Source organism: Uranotaenia lowii, chromosome 2, assembly GCF_029784155.1.
Source record: "Uranotaenia lowii strain MFRU-FL chromosome 2, ASM2978415v1, whole genome shotgun sequence".
NCBI lineage: Eukaryota > Metazoa > Arthropoda > Insecta > Diptera > Culicidae > Uranotaenia > Uranotaenia lowii.
Window position 1 is genome coordinate 151,366,856 of NC_073692.1, and position 26,901 is coordinate 151,393,756.

The 26,901-nt window shown below is 37.4% G+C and overlaps 1 protein-coding gene across 3 annotated transcripts in view; it reads right to left on the reverse strand.

Moving 5' to 3' along the window:
* Window positions 1-25,301, reverse strand: part of LOC129748982 (serine/threonine-protein phosphatase 6 regulatory ankyrin repeat subunit B) — a 205,757-nt gene extending 180,456 nt beyond the window's left edge. Inside the window, exons 1-2 of one of the 3 annotated variants that reach the window (XM_055743795.1) lie at window positions 25,200-25,301; window positions 23,557-25,120 (exon numbers count right to left, since the gene is read on the reverse strand). In XM_055743795.1, the coding sequence (XP_055599770.1) occupies window positions 23,557-24,036 (480 nt within the window). In that variant the 5' untranslated portion in view covers window positions 24,037-25,120; window positions 25,200-25,301. The remainder of the gene's footprint in view (window positions 1-23,556; window positions 25,121-25,199) is intronic. The other 2 variants (XM_055743794.1, XM_055743796.1) reach the window with 2 other exon arrangements.
* Window positions 25,302-26,901: the final 1,600 nt, after the last annotated feature.

Sequence of the window (26,901 nt, forward strand, 5' to 3'; positions counted from 1 at the left end):
ATGCCACTAAGAAAGGTAGGAAAAACTACTCATTCGGAGAGCATAAATCTTCTCTGAGGCTTGTTTTCTTTGATTGGTCTAGACTTGCGGTATAAACGGAAAATTGTGTGTCCTTAGCACTGAACTATGTTTTCTTAGTCACTGAAAAACCGGTAACAATGAATCAATTTTTGACGTGTAATATTTCAACCGGACCCGAGCAAGAAAAGGACAATTTGCACTATGTTTGACCGCTTGCATAATTTTGTTCTATACCATGCTTAAAGCAACCAGGATTGCATAGTTATGCAAGAATGTTTTGCACATTTTTTGTTGATTTCAGAAGGAAGCAATGTTTTCCACATTCGCAAGACATCCAGAGCCAGAGGTAGCATAACACAGTCGAATAAATATTGCCACTAGCCTTGCACTAATGCAGATTTCTTTAAAACGAATTAATTCAGCATATTTTCCGCTTCCTTCTATTCTATGTTTGTCGCGTTTAGCAAAGTGATTTGCAATGCAGCTAGCCAACGGTCGGTCATTGGCCTCAGGTCAGGTTGGGACCTTTTTTCTTTGACATTTGTGCTAGATTTCCTTTTTGCCATTCCACACTGCTCAATGCAGTATACTGTATTTCCTGATCTAGGTTGAAGCTATTGGCCAAAAACAGAAACTTAGAGAGTTGGTGAATTGAATGAAAAAGCTTTTTTTTTAAAAAAAACTCTGAATAAAACGTAACATTAACTTCAATATTTACGTACCGGAGGGGGTCAAATTACATTTGTTTGACCTATAAGTGACTGTTACTCCTTTTTTTTTAAATTTTACTCAAGACTATTTTTATTTTTAAAATGAACGTTATTTTTTTTATTATTATCATTTTTTTTAAGTTTGTAGATTTCGAAAAACGTATGTGGTCTAACTATTTATACCGCGAGTGGTGAAATGGCTCCCAACATAGAGGTTCCAAAATTTTCTCAGCACGTACCTGGGCTGGACAAATCCGGGCTATTTTATTTTAAAACCTGGCAAAATCCAGGTATTTCATTTCAAAATTGTCGACAAAAACCCGGGCAATATCTGGTCCAATTCGGTCAAAACCTAGGAATCACTCCACACAAAACCAGAAAAAAACATGAAAAAAAGTTTGTTTTTTTTTTTTTGTCATAACTAATCAAGAGTTTTTCAAGGGTATTTGAAGCTTTCAAAAACCCTTTTCCTGATTATTTCTATTAAATCTGCTTAAAAAGTTAGATTTTTTTTGTTAACGCAAAAAATAAACGAATAAATCCGAGGAAATTCCAGGGTTTTTTTAAAAAAATCTGGGAAAATGGGCCGGACCGGACTTTTGTCAAATTTTGTATCAAATATCCGGGCAAACCCGGATAGAACCGGGTAATCTGGCAACTTTATTCTTACACTTTTTCCACTAAAACTCTCTTGTTTCTCAACTGACTTTTGCAAAACTTAACGTTTTATGACCCATTCCAGCGTGACGTTACAATGTTTGCAAAACAATTTTCTGGTATATTGTTTGTAGATTTTACAGTTCATACTGCACATTGAAAAAAATTATACTCCTAAGAATTTAATTCTTTTTGCTGATACTTACGGTTTCGGCGGATCCACATTGCTGCCGATTGCAGCAGAACCAAAACATTGTTTGTTTTGGTTCCTCTTGCTATTTACAATTCGCAATCGAGAACAATAGATCAATGATTGCTGATGACAGGTGATGATGATAAACACGGTACAATTTTTACATCATCACACGGTTAGGCGAGACTACTCAAATTAGGTTCGTGGTAACACAACAGTGTTGCCATATATTCTGGGTAAGAATATCAAAGTACTCATTGCGAAATAAGTACTTTCCCGATTAGGGATTACAAGAAGTGGAAAGTGACAATTAGCTATCGCTATTTAATGTAGTTGTATTCTACTGACCTCACAGACGAAACATGAATAAAGATATTCCACCTTTAAAACTGGCGTTTTCAACAGGTTATGGGCCCAGATACGTCTGGGTTGAAAATTTTCGAGTTAGTTAGAGAGGGGTACTAGTGGACCAGCCAGCAGCCAGAAGAACCCGCCAGCGTTGAGACGACGCAGCCCAGAGGGACCGCACGCAACCTGAGGTTATCAGCCATCAGAATCAACGTAAGGTTCGATTTGTCATCGACTCTGGTGCCACTCAACACATGGTGCGTGATCAGAGCCTGCTGGTTGATGTCAAGACTCTGGAAGAGCCATATGTCATCAACTCAGCTAAAACTGGCGTGTGTCTCAAACACAATGTTTGCAAAACAACTGCCAAGCGAACTGGAACAATGCATCTGAGCAATGTAATTGGAAAGTTCCAATTATACTGTACAATGTATTTGTGACTCCAGAGCTCGACGAAAACCTTCTTTCGGTCAGAAAGTGCACCGAGAACAGTAAAAGGGTTACTTTTCTCGGAAAGCAAGTCCAATTTGAGTATTCAGGGGAGGTTTTTTCTCAAGGAAAACTCCTGAACGATTTATACTGCTTGGAATTGTTTTGGAGCCCTAAAATCAGGCGGAAAGCCTTGCTTGGAAGTCAGCCCGCAGTTAAACAATGGCATATGCGACTCGGACATCTTGGAGTTGGAGCGTTGCAGCGAATGGTGCGTAACAATATGGTGGAGGGTATTGCCTGCCATATTCCAGCCAAGGTGGAGAATCAAGCTGTCTGCGAAAGCTGAATGGCAGGTAGACAAGCAGCCAATAGTTTCCACAATGTCGAGCTGCCTAGGTCGAGTAGACCATTGGAGCTTGTGCACTCGGACGTGTGTGGGTATATGGAGGTGTCGACGTTTGACGGATGACTGCTCAAACACAAGAGCGAGGTGTTCGAGCTTTTCAAGCAGTACGAGGCTATGGCAACTGCACACTTCGGTCAGAAGTTGTGCAAGCTGCGATGCGACAACGGGCGTGAATACGTTAGTAACGAGTTTCAAAGACATTGTTCTGAGAAAGGAGTTCAGATGATATTCACGGTCCCGTATACTCCGCTGCAGAACGGCGTCAGCGAGAGAGCGAATCGTACACTGACGGAGCGGCCAGAGCGATGATCCATGGTAGCGGATTGTCGAAGACGATGTGGGGCGAAGCTGTTTTGTGCGCTGCGTACCTCACAAACAGATCACTAACAAGAGGTCTTGTGGTCAACAAGACTCCTTTCGAGATGTGGTGCGGTCGGAAGCTGAGTAACCTGCGCATTTTCGCTTGCCCAGCGTACGCACAGATTTCCAAAGAAAAGCGGCAGAAGCTTGATTCGAAATCCAAACATCTGGTATTCGTGGGTTATGCGAATAATGGATATCGGCTTTGGAATGGTTCGAGCCGATTCATCGAGATCCACCGCAACGTGGTTTTTGATGAAACCAGTGTTCTGGAGCCAGTGCGTGGCGGTGCTGCGCCAGAGGAGGGCATTGAGAAGCCTATCGAAAACACACCAGAGGCCATCACATTTGAGCGGTTAGCCGATGTGTATGAGCCAGAACGACAGCCCACATCCGAGCAGCCAGTCGATGTGCAAGCACCCGAAAACACATTCGAGCGGTCAGCCAACAATAGAAAACACATCTGAGCCGTTAGTCGATGTGCCTGCTGATCCCGATTACACTGTGGTTAACAGTGTGATTGTTAACAATCACGGCGAGAGCGACTACGAGAGCAGCGCTGAATTCCCGGACGATGACGATGATGACCAAGATTCCGTCACCCATGAACCGGCCCTGAGACGAAGTGAGCGAACAAGAGGGACTACACAGCGCTACGTGGCTAACGTAGCTGCTGTTGTTGATGAGGAGCTACCTCAGAACATCACGGAGCTTAAGCGCCGAGACGACTGGGATTCCTGGAAGGTCGCCATCGACGAGGAGATGATAGCCCTGAAGGAGAACAAGACTTGGGAAGCGGTTAGCTTGCCCCCGGGTCACAGGAAACCAATCCTGTCCAAGTGGGTGTTCACCGTGAAGGACGATGGACGCTACAAGGCTCGGTTGGTCGCGAAAGGATGTTCCCAAAGACCAGGATTGAACTACTGGGAAACCTATGCACCGGTAGCCAAGATGGAGAGCGTTCGGACCGTCTTGGCGTTGGCGAACGAATACGACATGGTCGTTCATCAAATGAACGTTAAAACTGCATTTCTGAATGGAAATTAAGAAGAGGTTATCTTCATGCACGTCGGCAAATCGAAGGTCGTTCGATTACAGAAAAGCCTGTACGGCTTGAAGCAAGCGGGTCGTGCTTGGAACCGGAGATTCGACGACGTATCTCGTCGTCTCGTCGTCGAAAGTTTGGTTTCTATCCGTTGAAGAGTGACTGCTGCGCTTACCGACCCTGTAAGCGAGGACTCACCCTCATCCTGTACGTGGATGACATCCTGATTGCCGGAAAAGACGTTTCAGAGGTTATCTGGATCAAGACCGAGCTTGGAAGGCTATTCCAGATGAAGGATCCCCTGGAAGTCAAGATTTCGCAATCAGGATACGTCGAGAAGGTTTTGCAACGATTGGGTATGGCTGATTGTAAACCCGTAAGCACACCGCTTGACACAAACGTTCGCTGGACGAAGCTGAACGATGGTGAGGTTATCACCGAACAACCGTTCTAAGAATTAATCGGTTGCCTACAATATCTGCGACATCTTCGAGACCAGATATCTGTGCTGCGGTCAGCGCACTGAGCGAATACCAGGCCAGCCCGGCGGATAGGCACTGGCAAGGCCTGAAGCGTATTCAGCAATACCGACCGATACGGCCTTGGTATTTCGCAATAACGCGAAATTGGAACCACTCATCGGATATGCTGATGCAGATTTTGCCAACGACTCCGATGATCGAAACTCTGTATCGGGTTATACTTACATGATCTTCGAGAATCTAGTTTCGTGGTCAACGAAACGTCAGCAGACGGTCAGTCTGTCGTCGACGGAAGCTGAGCCAGGAGTTCTGTGCCATGCGATCAAGGAAGGTTTGTGATTAACACACTTCCTTTGTGAATTAGGTGTGGTTATACTCCTTTCAAGTTAATGGAGGACAACATTCCTTGCATCCAGTATCTGGAAGAGGCGCGGACTCATCAGCGGATGAAGCATCTGGATATAAAGTATGCTTTCATCAGAGACATCATAAGAAGTGGTCAGCTATCTTTGAGACACATCTCTACTAAGGATCAGCCAGCTGATGCGTTCACGAAGGCGTTACCAAGGGCGAGGCACGCGAAGCTGTTCAGTATCCCAACAAACACTTTTTGCTGAATGAACGCTGAAAAAATATCGTGGTTCAATTTTTAACCAGCAATCTGGCTGAAAGAAGGTCTCAAAAATTCACTAATTCACGTGTCTTCAGCCTTTAATCATCTTGATCTGGAGAAGTTATTCAGCAAACGTCATTAAACGTCAATTGACGGATCATCAAAAAAAAAAAAAAAGTCAAATATCTGTCTGTCAGATGTTTCGCACCCACTTTTTCCCCTCTGTGTTGTTTTTTTTTTTCGTTTCAACTGCCCCGACTTTTACCTCCGGCTTGTTGGTCGCATGCCGCAGTACGCAGAACCAATCATGAAGTCTGCGGCGTGATGAAAATTTGTCGATCTTAAGCGACCAACATGCCTCTCAACCGAATATTTTTTTTAAAATAAGTGTGAGAGAAATGATCTTTTTGGCTTTCTTACAGAAAGGCATAGCGAACGGTCAGTTGGGGATATCATTAATTAAGGGTCCAAGACCCCACTTTATAGGTACCAATCGACCCAGCTCGACGAGTTACGATGATGTCCGTTTATTTGTATGTTCCATAAAAACGTTCTTAACACATTAACTCCTATTCTAGGTTTCACGATTTTGATGAATTTAGTATCAAAAAATTGCATTTTTTTTCCTGTAGGACTTATTTCAAAACCAAAAAAAAACAAAATTGTTTAAAATTTTTCTATTCCATAGAACATATCATGCTTACGTTGGCTCCAAAAAAGGTAGCCATTTGCTCAGCAGCAGTAGCCAGCAATCGCTAAATTAATTACAAAGGCGATCAAAAATTTGACAAAAATTTCATAAAACAGCAGAGAATCGATCCCACGCCATCTAGCATGAGAGTTTAGGAGGTTAACCCCTTGACCACTAGTGAGCATCGAGATATGTGGCTCTCAAACTTTAACAGTTTGAATTATTTGGATTATAAATGAACTCGTTGAATATAAGTTCGTTTATCCTCCAAAAAACGTACTAGGCACCTTTTTTTTATATTGAGTTTAGTTATTTTTGCTATCGATTTTCTTTAATCATAATCTTTTTTATAGATTAATAATATATAATTCAGAAATAAGGAATCCATTATTGTGTCATTTATTTCCAAAGATAATTGACACTCTGTAAGAAAGCCTCCAATCCACTGATAAGTGTATTAAATCGGGTTTTTTCAGTTTTGGGCACCAAAAATAAAACTTGTGAGGAAATTTATTCTTTCTTTCAAAATTAAGCTGAATGAGAAATCATAAAAAAAAATCTCATTGCATAAAGAAAACAAAAATTCCCCTCCCATTCCAATCAAGCCGCCATCATGCAGGGCAATTTTACCACAGTTCACAGTCTGTCAAGTTCCAATGGTAGCGAATGGTTGATCAAAGGCTGAAATTGTGTTATGGAAGCAACTCTTCAACTCCTTTCATTGGCTGCACTGAGACTTTTTTAAACGCTGAAACATGGTTATAGTTTGTCTTTATTCAACCATTAAGCTGAAGCAGCAATTACGCTTTAGCTCAGCTTTTGTTCAGCGAATTGCCGTTCTTAAGCAGCCAAAATGTTTATTGGGATTCTCAATCTGCGAATTGAGGGGAGGTGTTAATACTTACGATTTCCAATTCACAATCGAGAACAATAGATCAATGATTGCTGTAATAGGTGATGGTGATAAACGCGGTACAAATGTTTACATCATCACACGGTTAGGCGAGACTACTCAAATTGGGTTCGTGGTAACACAACACTGTTGCCAGATATTCTGGGTAAGAATATCAAAGTACTCATTGCGAAATGAGTACTTTCCCGGTTAGGGAATATAAGAAGTGGAAAGTGACAATTAGCTATCGCTAATTAATATAGTTGTATTCTACTGATCTCACAGACGAAACATGAATAAAGATAATTCGATTCCACCACTGAAATCTGCGTTTTCAACACTTTAAAATTTTAAATCAAAAGTATTTTTATTGAACAAATAGTTATCAAAATATATGCAAAAGGAATCGTGACGTGACAACACGCCTCTTTTTCCACTTTTCATTTTTTTTTACAAAACCAACCGCATTTTTCTGCTCTTTTATTCGATCAAATTTTATAATTTCAGAAAAGTATCGTTCCATTACAACCAACAAATCGCTGTTTTTGTTTTTTTTTTTTCAACTGTTGATTTATTTTTATTCTAGAGTTTCTTTTGTTTCGTGACGTCATAACGCGCCATTTTTTAAAACACGGTTTTGCAAAACGTTTTGACATTAAGAAATTTTACGGTCAGTTACATGAAATAAATCAAAGTATAATTTTAAATTTCAACCTTAATTTACTAAAAAATGCTTAAAAAATCAACAAATAATGTGATTTGGTGATGTAATCGATTCATTTATTCCCAAAAAATTATGGGCATTGAATCTGAAAAGCCCATATAAGCAGATAAGGTTTGCAACACTGCGCACATAAATTTTATTTGAAATTTATTTGTGCAATCATGTTAAAATTAAATCGTAAAAACTTTGAAATTTGTTCCTGAATCTTTTTGATATTTTTTTATTTAAATATTGCAAAGGAAAGAAAAAATAAATGATAATTTCTAAAACCTTCGATCTATTAAAAATTAATTAATGGACAATAAATGCCTAAATCAGCCGACTTATGAAAATCTATTGAGTTGCAAGCTAAGATAGATCCTAGGCCTAGCACAAAATCCAATGCTAAATTTGGGGGATCCGACCAGGGAAGGCGCAAGGAACCTGAAATTTGTATAGAATTATGAGAAATTTAGTTTGGAAGGAACATGAAAACCCAGTTTTGCACCAATTTCTAAAGTCCTTATCGGCTGATTTGTTTTCATTATAGTCATTTACAAACCTTCATTTTAATAAATAGTCTATCCCAAGGTCCCACTTCGATAAGGGTTATTTAAAAAAAAAAGATATTGAGTTTCAAAAATAAGCTTCTGAAGGGTCAATTACAAAACACATGAATGATCTTTAATCGACGCTAATATTCTCATTTTTGAAGCTTAATAACTGTTTTATGATAACTCTAATCGGAATGTTTTTTTACAATCATTTTGCAATAATTTTTTTATATAAATTTTTTAGCTATATTAAGCTATACTTTGCTATATTTTTAGCTAAATTTTTGACCAAGTAATGTTTGAAGTCAAAAATAATTGTTAAAATCAGTTTATTTTCAAACTTATTTTTTAAATTTCAACGACAACATATTCAAATCTCAAAAAATGGAAACTCGATATCTTTTGATGAAAAATGAAGCTCAAGAAATAACGTTTCTAATGCTGTGCTAATTACTTTTGAATAATGAAAAACAAAAATCGGTTCTGCAGTTGAGGGGCGCTTGGAATGGGTCATATATAGAAAAACACAGAATTTTGACGATTATTCGAAGGTTTGTGGCTGTATTTTTAAATTTTTATCAATCTGCATTTTCTGAGACTATTCTAACGCCTAAATTCGGCTTTGCTTTGGATTTTGAAAATGTGAACGCACGATTTGGGCAATCAAATTATATGTACAAGAAAGGCACCGGTTACCGGTTCTAGTGATGTTACTACATTGGCGGTGCAATGCTTGACAACAATATGATAAATATTATGCTGGAATTTTTCGCTAATGCGTGCGTGTTTTTATTTTCGTTTTAAACAACTTCATCAAACTAAAACACTTCATAATTTGTTTTTGACTCAACACCGTCTTACTGACCTACATACGACAAAAATGGGTACAGATGTCATAAGACCGGTTTAAAAGCAACAAACCAAAATAATCTGATTATTCGGTGCTTTCATGTTTAACTTCACCTAGGAAGCAGTTAGTCTCGTTTATTAAGCCAGTCTGATAAGAGAGCTCATCTTCGTTGGATGCGTAGAGGTATTCTTGCTGATTTAGAGGATGGCGCTTGAGAACGCAGACTCGCTAACTATCATTGGACCCAACGAATGGCCCGATCTTCGTGATAAGTTCCTGGATGATTGGCCTAAGAATGCGCCAGCTTTTTATACTGTGGATAATTTTATCCGGTGGCATCAGAAAGATTCAAACATTAAAAATTTGACAGCCTTCAGCCTCAATGACAGTTGGCGTGTTGATGGAACCTATCTGTTTGTGGTTAGTATTATGATATCAATCTGAAAGAATCATTCTTAAAAATAAACACTTACAGGACAGATATCAACTATTCCTGTTCACCCTCGCCGATCAAGAGAGAAGTGTTTTGGAAAGAGCACTTGATTTACTAGACTGGAGTCGAGGATGGAAAGTTACAGCTTTTTTGGAGCGTCATCGACCTGCTGTGGTCAACACTATCAAAAAGAAAAATCTCAAGACCATGTACGACGTTCAGACCGACTTATTCTATCTCCCCAAAGAGCAATCAATGCTACTTAAAACAGATTTACCGGTTGGATTTTGCCAAAGATCAGTTACTACTGAAGAATCTGTGAAAGCCTGCAAAGAATGGACTTATAAGACCAGTGGGTCTGTCTTCTACCTTCAACGTTTGGCTTCCTGGAATCCCAATGTGGGATTATTCAACTCTGACAACGAACTAGTGGCTTGGTGTTTTCGGTGAAGAGTTCAAAATTAAAATCTTTTGTAAAATACTCAAATCCTTTTTTTACAAATTGCAGCTCTCAAATGGGAACTCTAGGTAGCCTCTATGTCGAGGAGAAGTACCGTCGTCGAGGGTTCGGTTCTCTGGTGGTAAGCTTGATAGCGAAAAAAATAGCACTAATGGGGCACGACTGTTTGAGTATGGTAAGCGTTGAAAATGTGCAGTCACAGCAGCTGTTCAAAGCTCTCGGCTTCAAGAGCTTGGGCTACGCGTACAGCTTGCACACCTATTCTGAAAATGAGGACTTCCAGTGGAATGATGACTGAACTTGGTCCGTCTATTGTAGAAAAAACCTTGAATCAAAGAAATAGAATCTCATATTGAATCACGGTATTTATCTTATTAATAATTTAAATATATAGTATTTTTTGCCAACTCCTCCTTCTTTAGATTTTTCCGAAAATCCCGAAATGGGAAACAAATTATATTTAGGGGATTTTATTTTAAAATTTGTTAAACGCACGACCAAAGGACGAGTTTATCAAATAGCATTTGATGCACTCGTGGATTATCGAGGGATATGGACCTACTGCTCCCAATTTATTAAATTGTAACGGAATCCGGAATAAATGACCTACCTGGAACTTTGGCGACGCCTTTTAGCTTAGCTTAGCTTAGCTTGATTGACTACTCACATTCACCTTAAATCATTGAACTCGAAATGAATCATAAATAGTTGTAAAGCAATATTCAATTCAACGCTTCAAAATTTTCTCACAGTAATTAAAACACTGTTATAGTGTATAAACATTTCGAATTCCATGATCGCTGGCGTGGCTAAGCGTAACAAGTTCCACATCGCCAATGGTTGCTACTCCGTGATTGACCGAGGCCATCAATTTTGTCCAGAGGTCAAATGAATAGTGTCTGGGATTGACAGCACATTCTCAATGAACAAAACTGATGCTCTCTCTTTAAACATCAATAACGGCGCCGGCCACGTCCTAGTAGTCAATGGATAGAAGGAAAATAGAAAGGATTGAAGGATTCATAACTCATGCTGTAGGACCGAAATCACCTCTGCATCCTAGAAAAACAATTTTAGTTTGGAAATGGAGGGTAGGATATGATCAGGAGCCACTTTTGACTAGTACGATTTAATATTATACATCCTGTTCTTTTTGTCTTACTGTGTTATTGAGATTATCAATTCTATTCTTTGTTTTTCTAAATGCTTTTTAAAAAGTCTGTTTCCAATTATTCAAGAGATTTTCGAAAATGTCTCTTTATGTTGTTACAGTTTTAATATGATAGACTTTCTTTTTAACAGAACTACTTCTTGTTTAGACTTAATTAATTGAAACTAGGTTTTAATAAAAAGAAAAATTTGAAAACGAAAAATAAAACTTGACAAATATTGTCTTCTATAGGGGAGAGTGAAGATACTTGATCCCTGGGGATACTTGATCCCTGGGGATACTTGATTCCTTAGCTATATCTCGAAACTGGAGTGTCCTACAAAGATCAAGTATTCTAGAAAAATGTGCAAATTGGAGCAAAACAACTATGCTTGATGCTCAAAAATTTTTAACAAAATAGTTGTTTGAGTAATTGAACTTTGTTTGAAAAATTTCACGAAATGTGACATCAAGATCTTTTTTCATCACTTTAAAATGTTCCTTACATGGAAAAATTATAATCAAAATATTTGTTCCAATAAATCAATCGTTTGAGCGTAATGTGAACTTCATAATACCATATTTTCAAAGCAATGGAAAACTCTCAACTTTTTTCAGAAAAAGTTTTCTAAAATGGGGATTTTGGGTTCAATTGATCCCAAGAGTTAAAAACGGTATATTCTTCTTCCGGATTGATCGTGATCATTGCTGATTACGAGATTACTAATATTTATCCAATAAATAATATTTATCCAACAATTGTCTGAAGAAAAGGGCTCAGGGGGAGTTTTCTCTTAATTATAGAAAATAGCGCCTTTAAGTATGCAATGTAATTAGCGTTGATACCAAGTCATAGAATTTTCTTCTCCTGTCAGTTATAAATTTTGAAATGAGAACAATCATAACCAAAATAGTCAATTGACATTTTATCTTTGGGTTTTGGTTGATTTTTTTCAAGGATTAAGGCTTCCTGAATAAAGAATCAAGTCTCCTGTACTGTGCATACACAATCAGGCAAAAACGTAGCACCAAAAGTTGTTGATCAAAAGTCAATCACGCTTCCTATACAGAGTAGTCTGTTGTGCGGCAAAGGCGTACCACCACACTTTCATGCTTTCCAATAAAAAATGCCCTAGACTTACAGTTTCAACACCTGTCCAAACTTTATCCTACGAAGCTCATCTGATGCTTGCCTATTTGTCTATTCTTCATGACATTTCAAATTCTTCTACCTAGCGTTTCATCTCGCCGCACGTGTCAATGAACATACTTAAACTAATTTTAAATTACGTTCACTAAACTATGTTTTTTATATACGTGTAGAAGAATAAGAGATATGAAAGTAAGATACACGAATACAACAACTTGCATCATTGGACCATTATTGCATAAATGCAAAAAAAAATTAACTTTATATTTAGCCTACATTTTTTTATGTGAGCACTCACAAATTCACCTAATTCTTAGTGAAAATAATACTATGACAATGTGTATTGAAAATTTTCCATTAAAATATTTGTGTGTTATTTATAAAAAGTTATGTTTATGAACAATAATACGCTCAAGCCCGATCAGAAGGGAAAAACTAAATTAAGGTACACCGGGGCAAGTGCAAACGATCAACTTTCCTCTGTTACAAAAAAATTAAAAAATATGTCTTCTTCTAGAAGTTGTTGTTGTTGTCCAAACCAACAATCTGACATAGATAAACTAAACTTTCTTTCAATTATTCACTAAAAACACGGCACTGTTTGATTACACACGAATTCAAGTACGTACTAGACATGAAAAGTGTGTTTTTGTTTTGCTTTTTTTGGCTACAAAAAAGGGCATTCAAATCCGATTTTTCGTTGAAAGGTGAGTGTTTGGGACTGATATTCAAGCGAAAGCAGAAAATTTATGATAAATTTTCAGTATACCCTGAAAATTGTGAAAATAATATTCACTCCTGTCAACCCACACTGCGGGGCAAGTGCAAACGACACTACCGGGGTAAGTGTAAACACACCTTTAAGCCATGTAACATCAGACATTTAAAAAAAAATCATCTCAAAAATGGTTCAGCATTATATTAGAGTGGTCAGAAAGGGTATCCAAAGTGTTGTATCTGCAGCGGATATTGAAAATTCCGTAATGCCTTGGCAAATGAGGTCTTTTGCTTCAAACAACAGTCATCAAAACTGAGGTTCCAAAAAGTAATTAATATTGCAGAAAAACAGCAAATACATCAAAAAAAAAGTTGATAAAACATACCGGAACATGTATTAAATTCGTTTTAGTAACGATACACTGACGCATCTTTGAATAAGTTTGGGAAAAGCATTGCGTTTGCACTTGCCCCCATAAACGGGGCAAGTGCAAATTTAGAAATTTTTTCACAAAAGTGCCGTTACTTTTTACCAACATTTTTTAATTTTTCACTTTCAACGGGAATATGTTGAGAACCATTTTTATGATGCAACGAAAGATAATTGATAATTTTTGAAGATTTACGTATTTTTCTAGGACATGTGAAAGTTGAACTATTGTGAAAACCGTTTGCACTTGCCCCGGTGTACCTTATATCAAGATGAGATATTTTGATACTAATTTTTTCCTATCCAAATGAGTTATAATTCAGTACTCGTAGGATGTTAAAATATCTCAAATTATATCAAAAAATCTTTGCGATCATAGCTAAATTATATCAATTTTAAATATGCTCCTTTCAAGATTATATCTCATTCAGATAGCATAGTTTTATATTGGACAGAACAAAACCTATCAAAATTATAATTTATCAAGATATGAGTGCTTCGAGAAAATTTTTTAGTGGAATGTCAATAAACCACATTAAATGCTTAAACCATGCTCCATTTTTGGTTTCCCAAAAATTGGATTCAATTTTATGGATCCGTTCAGCGAAACTCATTGATGCACGGTTTGGGCCGTTGACTTCGATGTCCGTGTTTCAGAAAAAGTTGCACGTATATCAAAATATGATATAATCATTTTATTTTAGTACAATCCGAAAAAAATCTTTTTTATTGAAAATGAGCTCAACTTCATTCAAGTCTGTCAATCAGAATTAGATATAATTCATATTGGAGAAACTTAAAATCGAAAATTTAAAATACTGAATAATAACTGAATCAGATGTAAATATCTTGGTGAGATACGTATGAGTTATTATTATGATATGCTCTCCTGATCGGGAAGCCATCAACTAGGAAAAAATCTGAATCATAAAAAAACCACAATTGTTAAAAGCATTAATTGGACCTACGATTGACTTCTCTGATTGTCTATTGTGTGAGGGATTGTTCCAGATGGTTTTTACATATTAAAGTCTGATGCTTATCTTTTGATCAGGATTTATAATGATACACATTTCGAATATTTGCAGAAATGCGAATACTTTTCGAATATCCAATTTTCCCGTTTTACCGTCGATTTTTGTTTTGTTTTGATTTCCATTCCTCGCTTATCCCATTTCCGACACCGCAGTCTTAAAAAATTTACGGCACAAATTGAACTTTTTAATGGATGGTTTGAGAGTCTTCAAAATTTTTCTGCCAAAAAAAAACTCAACCGTCATCGACGACCACAGCCTATTCCAATCGACCTGGAACTTTGGCGACGCCTTTTAGCATGAAAACATGGACACAAATTGGAACTTGGAACTTGGAACGTTTTAATCCTCGCCAACAGGGCAAGCTGGCTCAACTTGCTAGAGAAGCTAGCCGCCGCACACAGGGGTAATATATGAAAAAGACGATCAAACCTATTTTTTGCCAAAACTATGCGTTTTAGACCTATAGTGTCTTCGAGACAAATGACCAACATTACAAGGGCTAAAAAATTCTTTTTTTGACAAATTGATTAATTCACCTATCAGTCAGTTAGAAAAAAATAACTTTCTTAATATCCATTTTAGAGCTGTATCCAAGCAACCAGAATTCCCTTTAAAAGTTTCCATAGAAACTTAATCAGCTCTCGTTTGTGTCTGAAGAGAATGCTAATCAGCCCAAAATTTAAGTTCTTAAAGCTACTTTCAAGTTCGTTTGGGTGGCTGTAGAGAACGCTATTCAGCTTCTAAGAGAATGTCAAGAAACTTCTACGCGCCGAAAAAAAAATCCGATTGACAGATTGCTCTGCATTACAACCAGATGTCAAATTGCTAGGTTGCCGGTCTATCATGGTCTATCTCATTGGTTTTTATTATATTGTTTTGATTGCAAAAGCTGCTTATGCCTAGAGAATTGAACCGCTGCTCTCTTGGTTGCAATGAAACTCACCAGCCTCTCGACCAATCCAGCAATTGTTCATTGCCACTGTAATAATTTGTATTTAAACTTAATGTCATTTGAGATGATTGAATGGGTTGGTCAATAGATTGTACCTTATTTCGTTTAAAGGACTTTCGGTACACAAAATGAACAATAACAAAAATTCGCATCCTCAAAAATTTATTCGAATATCTTAACATTTATAAGAAAAATTCGAAAAAATCTTGAATTAAATATCAGTACAGATATAAACAAAACAAATAACAAATACAAGAAATTGACAGAGATTTTTGACATGTTGCTTAGAATTCCCATATAGGTTCTTTAAAACACCTTCAAATATCTTAATGGTGCGTTTTAGAATGTTACGCGAACGTTATCGACCTTCTTGGAAGAAGTTCCATTAAAAGCGCTAAGAAGTTCCGTGTTCGATAGTTTAACCTTTCAAAGGGTGATGGAAGTTTCTGAGTAACTTTTACGCGACAAGAGTCACCTGAAGTTTCCGTAAAACATTTTTTCAGCCAAATGTGAACTTCGGAGTTCCATCTTTAAGTAAAAACGCGACTTTTGGTTGCTTGGGTAGTGTCTGAGAAAAGTTTTAATCTTGTACCAGTTCTAGCCAATTTGTCAAAGAAGTTACTACGTTATCAATACTCGTTTCAAAGTTATGATAGTTTTCAGAAAAATATCACCAATTTTTAGTTTTTTTCAACATAATTTTTTTGCGAGTGATTTTTCATGTAAAATATGTTCTAGAGAGTTTCGAAGACAGCAAAGTTGTACACTTTTGCTGAATATACTATTTACAAATTTTGAAGTTTAAATGATATATTTTGAAAATACTTAACAAAAATAGTCATTTTCAACTGGATGAGTTCGGTTACATATTTTACATGACTATGACTATAATTTTAATGGCATGTGCGGCGGAATGAAAACTAGAGAGAATTTATTTTATAGAAATCTAATATATAAAGATGAGTTGGACTATATATGTTTGTTTGTTTGTATGCACCTTATACAAATCCACACCGCTTAACCGATCAGCCTGTAATTTGGTACAGAGATGTAGTTGGACCAGGGTAAGGTTTTAGTAATAGTTTTGAGCCTCTCCCACCTAAGAAAAGGGACCCTCCCATACAACTTTCGTTTTTATTCCCGCGAATCAAAAGTCATGGCACCCATTTTGCCAGCCGATTTTCGTTTCCTTTGGCGGGGTTGTTTTCACCATCTCCATGGGCTGGGCATTAGAAACGACCATCCAGAGTTCACGTGTACTGGATAGCAAATCAAAGCCTGCTAGCGATTTAAAAATTCATAGCGAAGTTTTTGGCGGGTTTTTTTTCCTTCTACTGTTCTAAGCACGTGGTACTGGTACGAGGTATTTGATTGCAATAATGAGCCTTAATTAAGGATTGAAAAATAAAATTACCCTTTTAGGAATATATTGACTAGAATTTCAGTGGTTTTCAAGTGTTCCCTACCGCCGCCCGAAGGGCTTTGAGAGTCTACAAGGATACACAGTGAACTGAAAAGTGAACAGTGAATAACTATTTGGACTGGAGGCTGAAAAACTAATGAACAGCGTTTTCATAGATCCCAGCTTTTAAAAACCAACCATTTTCATATTTTTAGGATTCCTTATAAAGAAAGAAAAATTAATAAGATTCAGTGTTATACGTTGAAGGCTGCAATTTCAATGCTTTGATAGCCGCCGGGAAATTTAAACGGGGGAGTAGAAACTTTATTTATTTCATTGACCAATTTTAACTTTTGATTTATTTTTGGCCAATGTGTTCAATTCTACCATCCAATTTGGAAAAAAAATCGTTTGGTAATGCGAGTTCAAACTAATGATATCAAAGAATTTTAACATTGATCACTCTTCAAAATAATTAATAGAATGATTGTGTCCGAGGATAAATAAAACTTAAATAGAACTCAAATAAGAACATTTCCATAACATTTGAATGGTAATTTCGGTTTAGAGATCATTTATTTTTGATAACTTCAAGAAACTTTTAGTAAAACCTTCTACATTTAAGAAAAACTAATCATAAAACAGTGTTCAATTAAAATGCGAAAAAAGCACACATACAATTAAAAACATGCAAAATGAGTCTTAAACATAGTTCAACAAGGTTCGGAAGTGTTTTCGGGAAATTTTTGAGTGAATAAAACTTAAATATACCATTGTACAAGTAAATCATCCATCTTGAAAAGTGGGATAATCTCCAAAAGAGATTTTCATCGAATGGCGGATGGGAAAGATAGAAAATTATTTTATCATTTGCATTTAAAAAATTAAAGGCCAAATCTATTCGAGCTACTTAGAAAAAAGGTGGGTTACAAAAAAAGTTTTTCGTGATAGGGAAAGGGAAAGAAAATTATTTTGAAATGAAAATATTGATAATCCTCAAAACTATATGCTTCTTCAAAAAAAAATATTAAATCGATAAACACAGTGAATAATCTTAATAAAATCTTTCAAAAGACTTACAAAACATACGTGGCCAAACATGACCCAAATTTCCTAAAATGATGAATATAAAGCTTCCAACATTTCGAAAAATCAAACGACTCATTTTGATTTATATTTTTTGTGAACCCGAGCAAGGCCGGGTAAAATAAGCTAGTTTGAAATAAAGGTAGATAGACAGGCATTAGTGCGCCAATAGGAGAAAGCTTGATAGGTGTTGAAATTTTAGGCTAGGGGGCATGTTGATGAAAAGCTCCCATGAATTGCTCCCGCCTTTGCTCTGCACTAGCTAACTATACATGAGAAACTCAGAAAGAGAATTCCCATGTATAGCGAGCCCAGTGGTTTGAGAGCGTGTTTTTACGCACACTTCAAACGAGCAAAAACGTAACAACCCATGGGCCTACTGAGCTTTCCTTATGCGAGAACAGTTCTAGCGACGTTGCCATTTTTTCAGATTCGCTGCGAATAGTTGCTAATTGTCGATTTTTCGCGTTTCACATTTTATCTATTCCGCGTTCTTACTTTTTTGGCCAAGTGTCAAAATACAACAAGAAAATACGGTTCAAAAATTGACTATAAAATAAATTCTCTCTAGTTTTCATTCCGCCGCACATGCCATTAAAATTATAGTCATAAAAATTACGGCGATTAAAATCATATAACAATCAGAAAAGTACCACCTTTTGAACAATATACAACTCAAAGTGGCCAATTATTATCTTTATAGTGTAAATGTCAATAGAAGTGAGCCAAAAAAGAAGTTTTTATGCTCATTTGAGCGTAACTATTACTATCAGGATTCAATGTGTAGGATTCCCAACAGTAGGCCTACTTGAACAACTTAGACTTGAGATGGAAGATTTCTGTTTGTAAAACTGAATCGAAATGCAGTCTTCGATTGAAATATTTTCCATAACTGAGGCTTTAAGAAAAACCGTTTTCTAAAGAAATCGGCCGAAGGGAACCAAAGTAATTGATGAAAAACTGAGTTTTCATGTTTCTCCTGAACAAAATGGTTCTAATTCCCATACAAACTTCAGACTCGTTGAGCGACCCTTTCCGGTGATCCGATCGGGACCAAATTTGGCATGAGATCTTGTACTTGGCCTAGGATCAATTCTAGCCTGCAGCGTATAACATTTCACAGGTTTCAAATTTTCCATACAAATTTGGGGCAGCATAGTACTTAACATGAAAAGAGATTTTTGTTTAACATTTTTTGGCTACATAGAAAAGACTTTTGGTTGATTTTTTTTTCAGACTGACATTTCCGAGGAAGAAGTATTTTGTTGATAAATTTTTAATATAACCTGAAAGTGTTGAAAATAATATTTACTCCTGTCATTTTACACGGTGGAAAAAGTTCAATCGCGGCTTTTAGCCATGAAACATCTTCTTTTAAAGAATTTCTTCTCCAAAATGATTCAGCATTATGTGAGAAAGGTCAGAAAGGAGTATCCCGTGTGTTGAATCTGAAGTGGATATTCAAAATTATGAAATGTCTTTGTAAATGAAGGTCTTTTGCTTAAAACAGCATTCAATAAAAGAGGAGTACCAAAAATCAACTTATACTGCAGAAAAACTGCAGATATATTAGTGAAATAGGATAAAACAAACAGGAACGCGGATTAAATTTATTTCAAAGCCTTTACACTGTATTACGCATCTATAATTAAGCTCAGAACAAAATTGTGTTTAAAATAGTGTTCAAAAAACGGGACAAATGTTAACTTAGAAATATCGTTTTGTTTACATTTTTACATATTTTACTTTGAAGAAGGGTTTGTTGAGAATTGACTAAGTTATGCAACAAATGAAAATTAAGACTGAAATTAAAAAATAGAAGCGAATAAAACATTGATAACTGTTGCCCTTCTCGGCGCAAAAATCATTTTAAGGTTTTGTGTGATGTTTACATGATTTTTTTTTTGAAAATATTCATACCACCGTCGAAGCATGAACTATTCTTTTGGGAACTTCAATTTTTGAAAATCTACTTTTCAATCGATTGTTAATGAACAGATAAGGTCAGTTAGTTTAAATCTTGAAAAATCTTTAAAAGGACCCTCAGCACAAAAGAGAGAAAATTGCTGTGATTCAGTCGAATAACAAAAATTAAACATATTTTTTTCTCTTTAAAAACCACTATTTTCCTCCATTAATTGGGTTACATTGGTTACATTACAGCTTATCTATATGAATTAAATTCGCTTGAACAAATAAAAATATAGTAATTTGCAGTATAAAAAGTCTCCAGATTTGATACCATGACAAATGCTGTTCGGAATCACTTCGAGTTGTAATGTGTAGGTATTACCCACAAGTTTAGTATATTGCGAAAAAAATATTAACATGATTTTAACATGGGAAGGTATTTGGGTACAAGATATGTTTCTATGATTGTTACAAACCTGTCAGCATTGCAGTATGAAGAAGGGATGGACAAAGGGTGTTCCATATAAATTGCGTTGTATAGCTTCAACACTTATCAAGGGCTTTCTTACAAGTTTATTAGCATAAATCGAGAATTTATCGAGCAAAAGGAAGGGAGGTTGTTTGCGTGCGAATAATTTGAAACCCTTTCTTATTTTTGGGTGTAGTAGGAAAGATGAATTTTTTATTCATATTATATTTGGCATAATTTGAGAATTTATCAGACAAATGAAGGCAAATGTTACGTCATTTAGATACTAAAAAGGATTTTATAGTAGTTCGTGAGCAATTCTTGCATCGGAAGAGGAAAAGGGCTGGAAATCCAAATCATAGAAACGTGCATTTTGATATCATTTTAAACTCTACGAAGCTTTTAAAAACGGAGAAAAAGTTCCAGATCTTGAAAAATAAATCTAGAGATCAATTTGATTTGAATATTTTTGGAAGGTGTAGCAAAGCACACCGGGCCAGCTAGTAAAATATATAGATTTTCAAAGCACCGAATACTGTTTCTATAATCATTGATTTTTTATCACTTATAGTTAAAGTTATTGTACATTTCTTTATTGAAGTTCCCCATTTAAAATTTTTGTTAGTCATTTATTCAAGTTTTAATCATAGATTCAATTTAGCGTGTCTATTGGACGATTTGAAGCAAAATTCTATCTCATTAAAACACTTAAGTTTCGACAACTGCCACGGCTTATAAACAAATCAGATGTCAAAAAATGACCGGTACATGGTACTATTCAAGAATCCTATGAACACTGGCATAAGTATTTTTTTCGGATGAAATACTCCTGTGTGCACCGCTTTGAAAGTTAGAGAATTCACCTCATGAAGTCATTATATTATTTTTGATAAAAAAAAATGCAAGAAAGCTTTTTTAATTAGTGTTGTGTTTCACATTTTCACATTGATCATGTATGGGAGTGCATTCATTTTTTTTTACGGAAGCCACTTCCTATTACGCATAGTTGAAGTTACTGTGAAAATATATTTTATATTATGATGTGAATGTGATTCGGTGAATTATTTTTAAACGTTTTTAAATCGTTTGACTAATGTGACCTGACTGTCTTCCACAGTCAGCACTTGGTGCTCCGCGAAGCTTTTGAAAGTGCTCCGCGACGTACGCAACGAAGATCATAAACGAACTTTGAAAAACTCTGATATTTTTATCGTTTCATTTTTATCGAAACATGAGAAAAAAATTCACAGGGCATATAGTACGAACGAATAAATTTTGTTTACTTTGTTTTTACTGGCGGCTGAATCCCTGCAAAGATGTTGGCAAAGAATGGTGGATTGTAAAAATGCACTGCTTTGATCGAACAACGTTGAATTGCAGGATTGAGTGTGCAAAACACTCAATGAAAAGGCTGTTCTTGCACCGTACTTGGCGAGCTACCGATTGGAAAAGCTGGAGAAGTGCATACTATTGCTGAAAACTTAATCAAATCTTGTATTCAAGAAGTCGTCCGTATCATATCGTTGGTAATAAAACAGTGGAATTGGTAAATTCGATTCCCATGTCTGACAACACGGTTTCTCGGCGAATTTATGACATGGCTGAAGATGATGAAAGCGATTGAGAAATTCAAAATTCGACATGTAGCTTGACGAATCAACAGAAGTAGCGGGACTAGCAATTCTGATAATATTTGTTCGCTATCAAGGTCTGAATGTATCGAAGAAGATTTGTTCCTTTGCAAACCGTTGCCAACTTCCAAGTCGGGGGCTGAAATTTTCAAGCTAAATAATTGATGATTATGTTACTAACAACAATATTCTATGAAGAAATTTCATTGATGTATGTATGGACGGTGCGAATGCTATAGTTGGAAATACTGCTAAAGTTGTTGCCAAGATCAAAGAAAAGACCAAAAGTTGCGGTAGTAGTCATTACATCCTTTATTGACATGCACTCGCTATGAAGAAACTATCATCGTCTTTGAAGGAAGTCTTGGACGAAAGCATAAAAATAATCATTTTTATTAAGGCTCGACCGAAAAATTCAGGATTATTCAAGGCGTTGTGCGAAGAAATGGTTAGCCAACATTCCACGCTACTACTTCATACCGAATTGCTGGTTATCTCGTAGAAAAACGTTGTCTCGCCTGTTTGAATTAAGAATGACTTCAGACTTTCAATGCAAGGTAAAGGAATTACAATCTTCGATTAAAACGACAAAATCATGGCTTTCAAGAGAAGAATCAAATTTTGGGCAGAATCGTTCAAAAAGCGCAGCCTGGAAAGCTTTCCGAATTTAAGAAGCATTCAGCATTCAAGAATAACCTTGAAGTAATCATTCGAAAATTTTCAAGTATTATGACAATCACCAAACTTTTCGTTGATAAATTTATTTTTGTACTCCTTGGTGTAAACTTTACTTACAATTAACATGTCTTGCCGCAAGATGTGTTGAACAGATTCCAGCAAAAATCCCCGAAAAATATCATAAAAAATTTAAAAAATCGAACAGCCTATTTTTATGTCAATTTGTATGCGTGGAACAGTCTATTTTTATTTTAAAGAAACCAAAATCATTAACATCGCAAGAATATGAATGCTTGATAGATATGACATCGGATACAAAGGTTCAGGAAAGATTCGTATCCAAATTTTGTCCGATAAATCAAAACTAATTCTTCTGCCGTTTTCCACAACTTATCTATGTGAGTCTGGATTTTCCACATATATCGCAACGAAGACGGAATACCAATCCCGACTAAACGCGGATCCAGACGTCAGGCTACAACTGACACAAATTCAATCAAACTTGTTACAGCTTGAAAAATCGAAGAAAGCGTATTTGTTATATTGAAATCATTAATTTTTGATGACAAATATTTTGTTAATGAAAACAAGGCTATTCAAAGAGTAGCCATTCATCACCGATTTTATTGACTACGATGGCAAGGCAAATCTGATTTAAACGTAAATTCTATCAAGTTTTCAAAACTCGTGTTTTTCATTTTTTCAAAAACGTAGGTGCTCCGCCAAAATTTTTGGTTTTGAAAAGTGCTCCGCCGAGCAAATGATCTGAAAACCCCTGCTCTAGATCGTCAAGTGTCGTGAAAGGGCAATCGTTTAAGTTTAAAACAAAACACGTTTACTAGTCTGCGATGCAGCCGCTGATAAGTTTTGTGTATATTTAAATATTCATAGTTTTGAATTATTTTTATTTATTACATTTTAAAGAGATTTTCAGCCTTTGGCTGGTTTGTTTCTACATGAATGATTTTTAGATTTGGAGTGATTTTCAATGGAATTTTCCACAGTTTAAACCTCTCTGGTTTAACTAACTCAAATATTCATCATTTAATCAGATGCTCCTAACTACACAGAATTGAATCTTGCCGGAACTCACCTGATCCAGCACCCCGGCGAGCGGGGTCAAGTTAGCATCGTCTCCACCGGCGGCTACCGCCTTCTCCAAGCCTTTCAGCACAGCTTCAACGGGAGCCCACTCGCTCTTCAGAGCCAGATTAAGTACCTTCTGGGCACCGTCGCGGACCGTTGCCCCGGCACTGCCAGGCTTCGGCTGCGATGGTTGCTCAGATTCTGCCTTATCCGGTTGGGCCTTCTTATCGCCACCGTTGTTGGCAGCTGAAGCTTCTTCCTTGGAGGAGGCACCACCACCACCGGATGCTGGCCCTCCTCCGGCGGAATCTCCCTCTGCTTTGGCGCTGGCTCCCGGTGCGTCACTATCACTGGGCTTTTTGGGAGGTCCTTTGCCACCGGGCCCGGGTTTTGAAGCCATCGGCCCTTTGCCACCAGCTCCTGGAGCCGCCCCACCGGCAGCTCCTGCTCCTCCGGTCGTTCCCGGAGGCTTCTTCGACTTATCCATGATCGCGGCAATACACTAGTAGATCTCTCTTTCTGTACTCCAATGTATGTGATGAACGACGACAAGTAATTGCTTCTACCAATTCACAATTTTCCGCACATTTTGCTCCACACGAATTTCACCATAGCCCGACTCACAGCCAAGAGTCACGGACCACTTGCTGGGCACTTCTGTCGACATTATCCACATCTTTAATCTTCACGGCTTCCATTTGGTGCGGTGCTCCACTTCGCACTTGTTCGATTTTTTCCACTTCGCGCACTGCAAATTTCCACTACTCGAGCGAATTGTAATTTCACTTTTTTCTTCTCTCTGTGGGAAGCACTGGGCTGGGATTAAGCTTTTTTTTACTTCCACGGGAAAATCGATTCCGTCCAGGGGAAAAGTCGATGTGGTATCCTTGAAAGTTTAGTAATTTCGATTCACTAACTATCTGGGGCTGGTGATAATCTTGGTTGCGAAAGTGATTTAGGAGTGCAGATTGTTTCAGCTAAGCTGTGATGTTGTTTCACTTTACTCGTGTGTGCAAAACTTGAAAAATCAATTTTTTATTCGCTAAACTACTGATGATATCAAACGGGACGGTTGCATCTGGAATATCTCGGAACAGCGCGAGGAAACCACGACCTTACTCTAGCACAATCGAAACCGAAATAGCCAGTGGAGAATTTTCATGGCAGGCCAGAACATCTAATTAACACACTTTCGCTCTACTTGAACTCCTTTCTAGACCACGACCACGACTAAGAAACTGACCAAGTCGAGGAGACCAAGACTACGACCACCTCAATCGTCCAGCTCGTAGCCAGGTGGTATAATGTGCGGTGATTTCCTTTTTTCCTTTCATATGCCGCCCATCAGTTTTCGTATTTTCCACCCAACTAACTCGTAGTCAATGGAACATATTCGTGGTAGTTTCGGCATCTTTATTGTACACAGCAAAAAAAGTAGTGTGATATTACATCAAATACCTGCACATAACTTGAGTCGCAAAAGGTACCTAATTTTACATTGTCTTGATGTACCCGGCTGTTTGGAGACAAAGAATATGTTTCGTACCGCTGATCCATATGGGCCAAATTCCCTAAAAAATGAAAAATTATGAAATTATTTTTCAAGCTGTGGGTTTGCTTATATTTTTGATTAATTTTGGTAGTACTTACAAGCCAAACAAATACAGCTGAGGTCCGTAATCCGTTTCTTAATTTTTGAAATGAAATCAAATTTGAACGTCAACAAAGGAAAACATTGACTACTTGATGCGATATCACATAGAAGGTTGTGATATTACACTTCACGACGTATTCGAGTTGTGTACATCATTTAGATGTATTATTGCAACAGAAATCCGTAATCCCCAGAAATTACATCGTCCATCGTTACATTTTTTTTTGCTGTGTACGTTATTCACTACAGTTTCCTTTGAACCGCATTCGTAGATTTTATCCTAATACCTCGGAAGACTTCAAAGGCAGTGATGAAAGGGTGGGAGATTTCCTTGAGGGTGGAAGGGCCACAAAGATGTCCTTTATCAGCCAAAGTATTCCTTATTTCAAGAAATCCAACTAAGTCCCACAGCACTCTTATTCTTCTATCGGATCCGCTAAGTCAAGGCACCGAAACTAACTTCAAACCATCTGCCACAAAGTCTCAAAGTTGTCTAAAACGTCGGGAGCGAAACCTCAACGATGGCACCCGTCGTCAGCTCGAAGAAAACCTCGACCGTTGCGTTTCCACGTTCAAACGCGAGACATATTACACCGTGTTCCCTGGCGCCCAATACCTTGATACACAAATCCGTTTTCCAGGCCAGGCCATAAACAACCGGAAACCTACCAACACAACCGACCCAAACCTTCAAAAGCAAATTCGCACATCGGAACGACCACCTAGCCAAGGGACCTAGCAAGTAGCAGCAGCTAGCAGAACTCCAACCGTCATTTAGCGTCCTCATACACGCGATACAGCTGATGGAAATAAGAAAAGAGCCACCTCGCGTCGTCGTCGTCGTTGCCCAGGGAGAAGTCTGAAAACCCCACCTGCTGAGCTCCCACTTACCCCTTACGTATTAGTAGGGACAGTTAGAGCCGCGTGACTTCGAAATCCTGTGAGAAAACCGCATGGTTTCCCAAAACCACAAGAAGTAACAACCGTAGAACGACAACAAACAAAAGCTCTCCCAAAAGTTCTACCTTCCAAAAATGCTATCACCCAAAAAGCTCTCTCCCGCAGCAGCAGCAGCAGCTCTTTCAGTTGTTCTTTCGTAAACACGCGTCTGAAGCGCCGGCTTCCGAAAATGATAGCAACACCGAGCTCAGCAATTTGTTGTTTTATGTAAATGTATTCAACGGCGAGGGTGGATGGCGGTATTACAAAGCGAGGCTGGCTTTTTGACTTTCTTCCTTGCCAAATAAACAAACAAAACCACCCACCCACCATAGCATATCAACGGAACTTTTACGGTGCAGCGCAACATACCTATTCGTAAACGTGCGAAGGAGGAATGTGTGACGCTATGTAGCGCGGACATGGAAAGTTTTGTAGCACGAACATCATTTCAGTGGGTACAACTTGTATGTTTGAACATACTTTTAGGCGCCTTCTCTGGGTTGTGCAACATCTTTGTAGGCATACCGGCAGATGTTGGGTTAAGCCGGGGAAAACTATTCCTGGTTCCGGCTAATTCACGTGCAGTTTCTGTGCCATAGGGGATGAGTTTATTTGTTTCTTTCCATTTGACTTTACGGTAGGAAAGCTGTAAATATGGTCGAACTTTGTTAAAATGTTTAGTGATATATAAGAAGCACTATTAAATTTTGGTTTAAAATTTTTTTTGAAATTCAATATGTTTTTCAACATGTATCA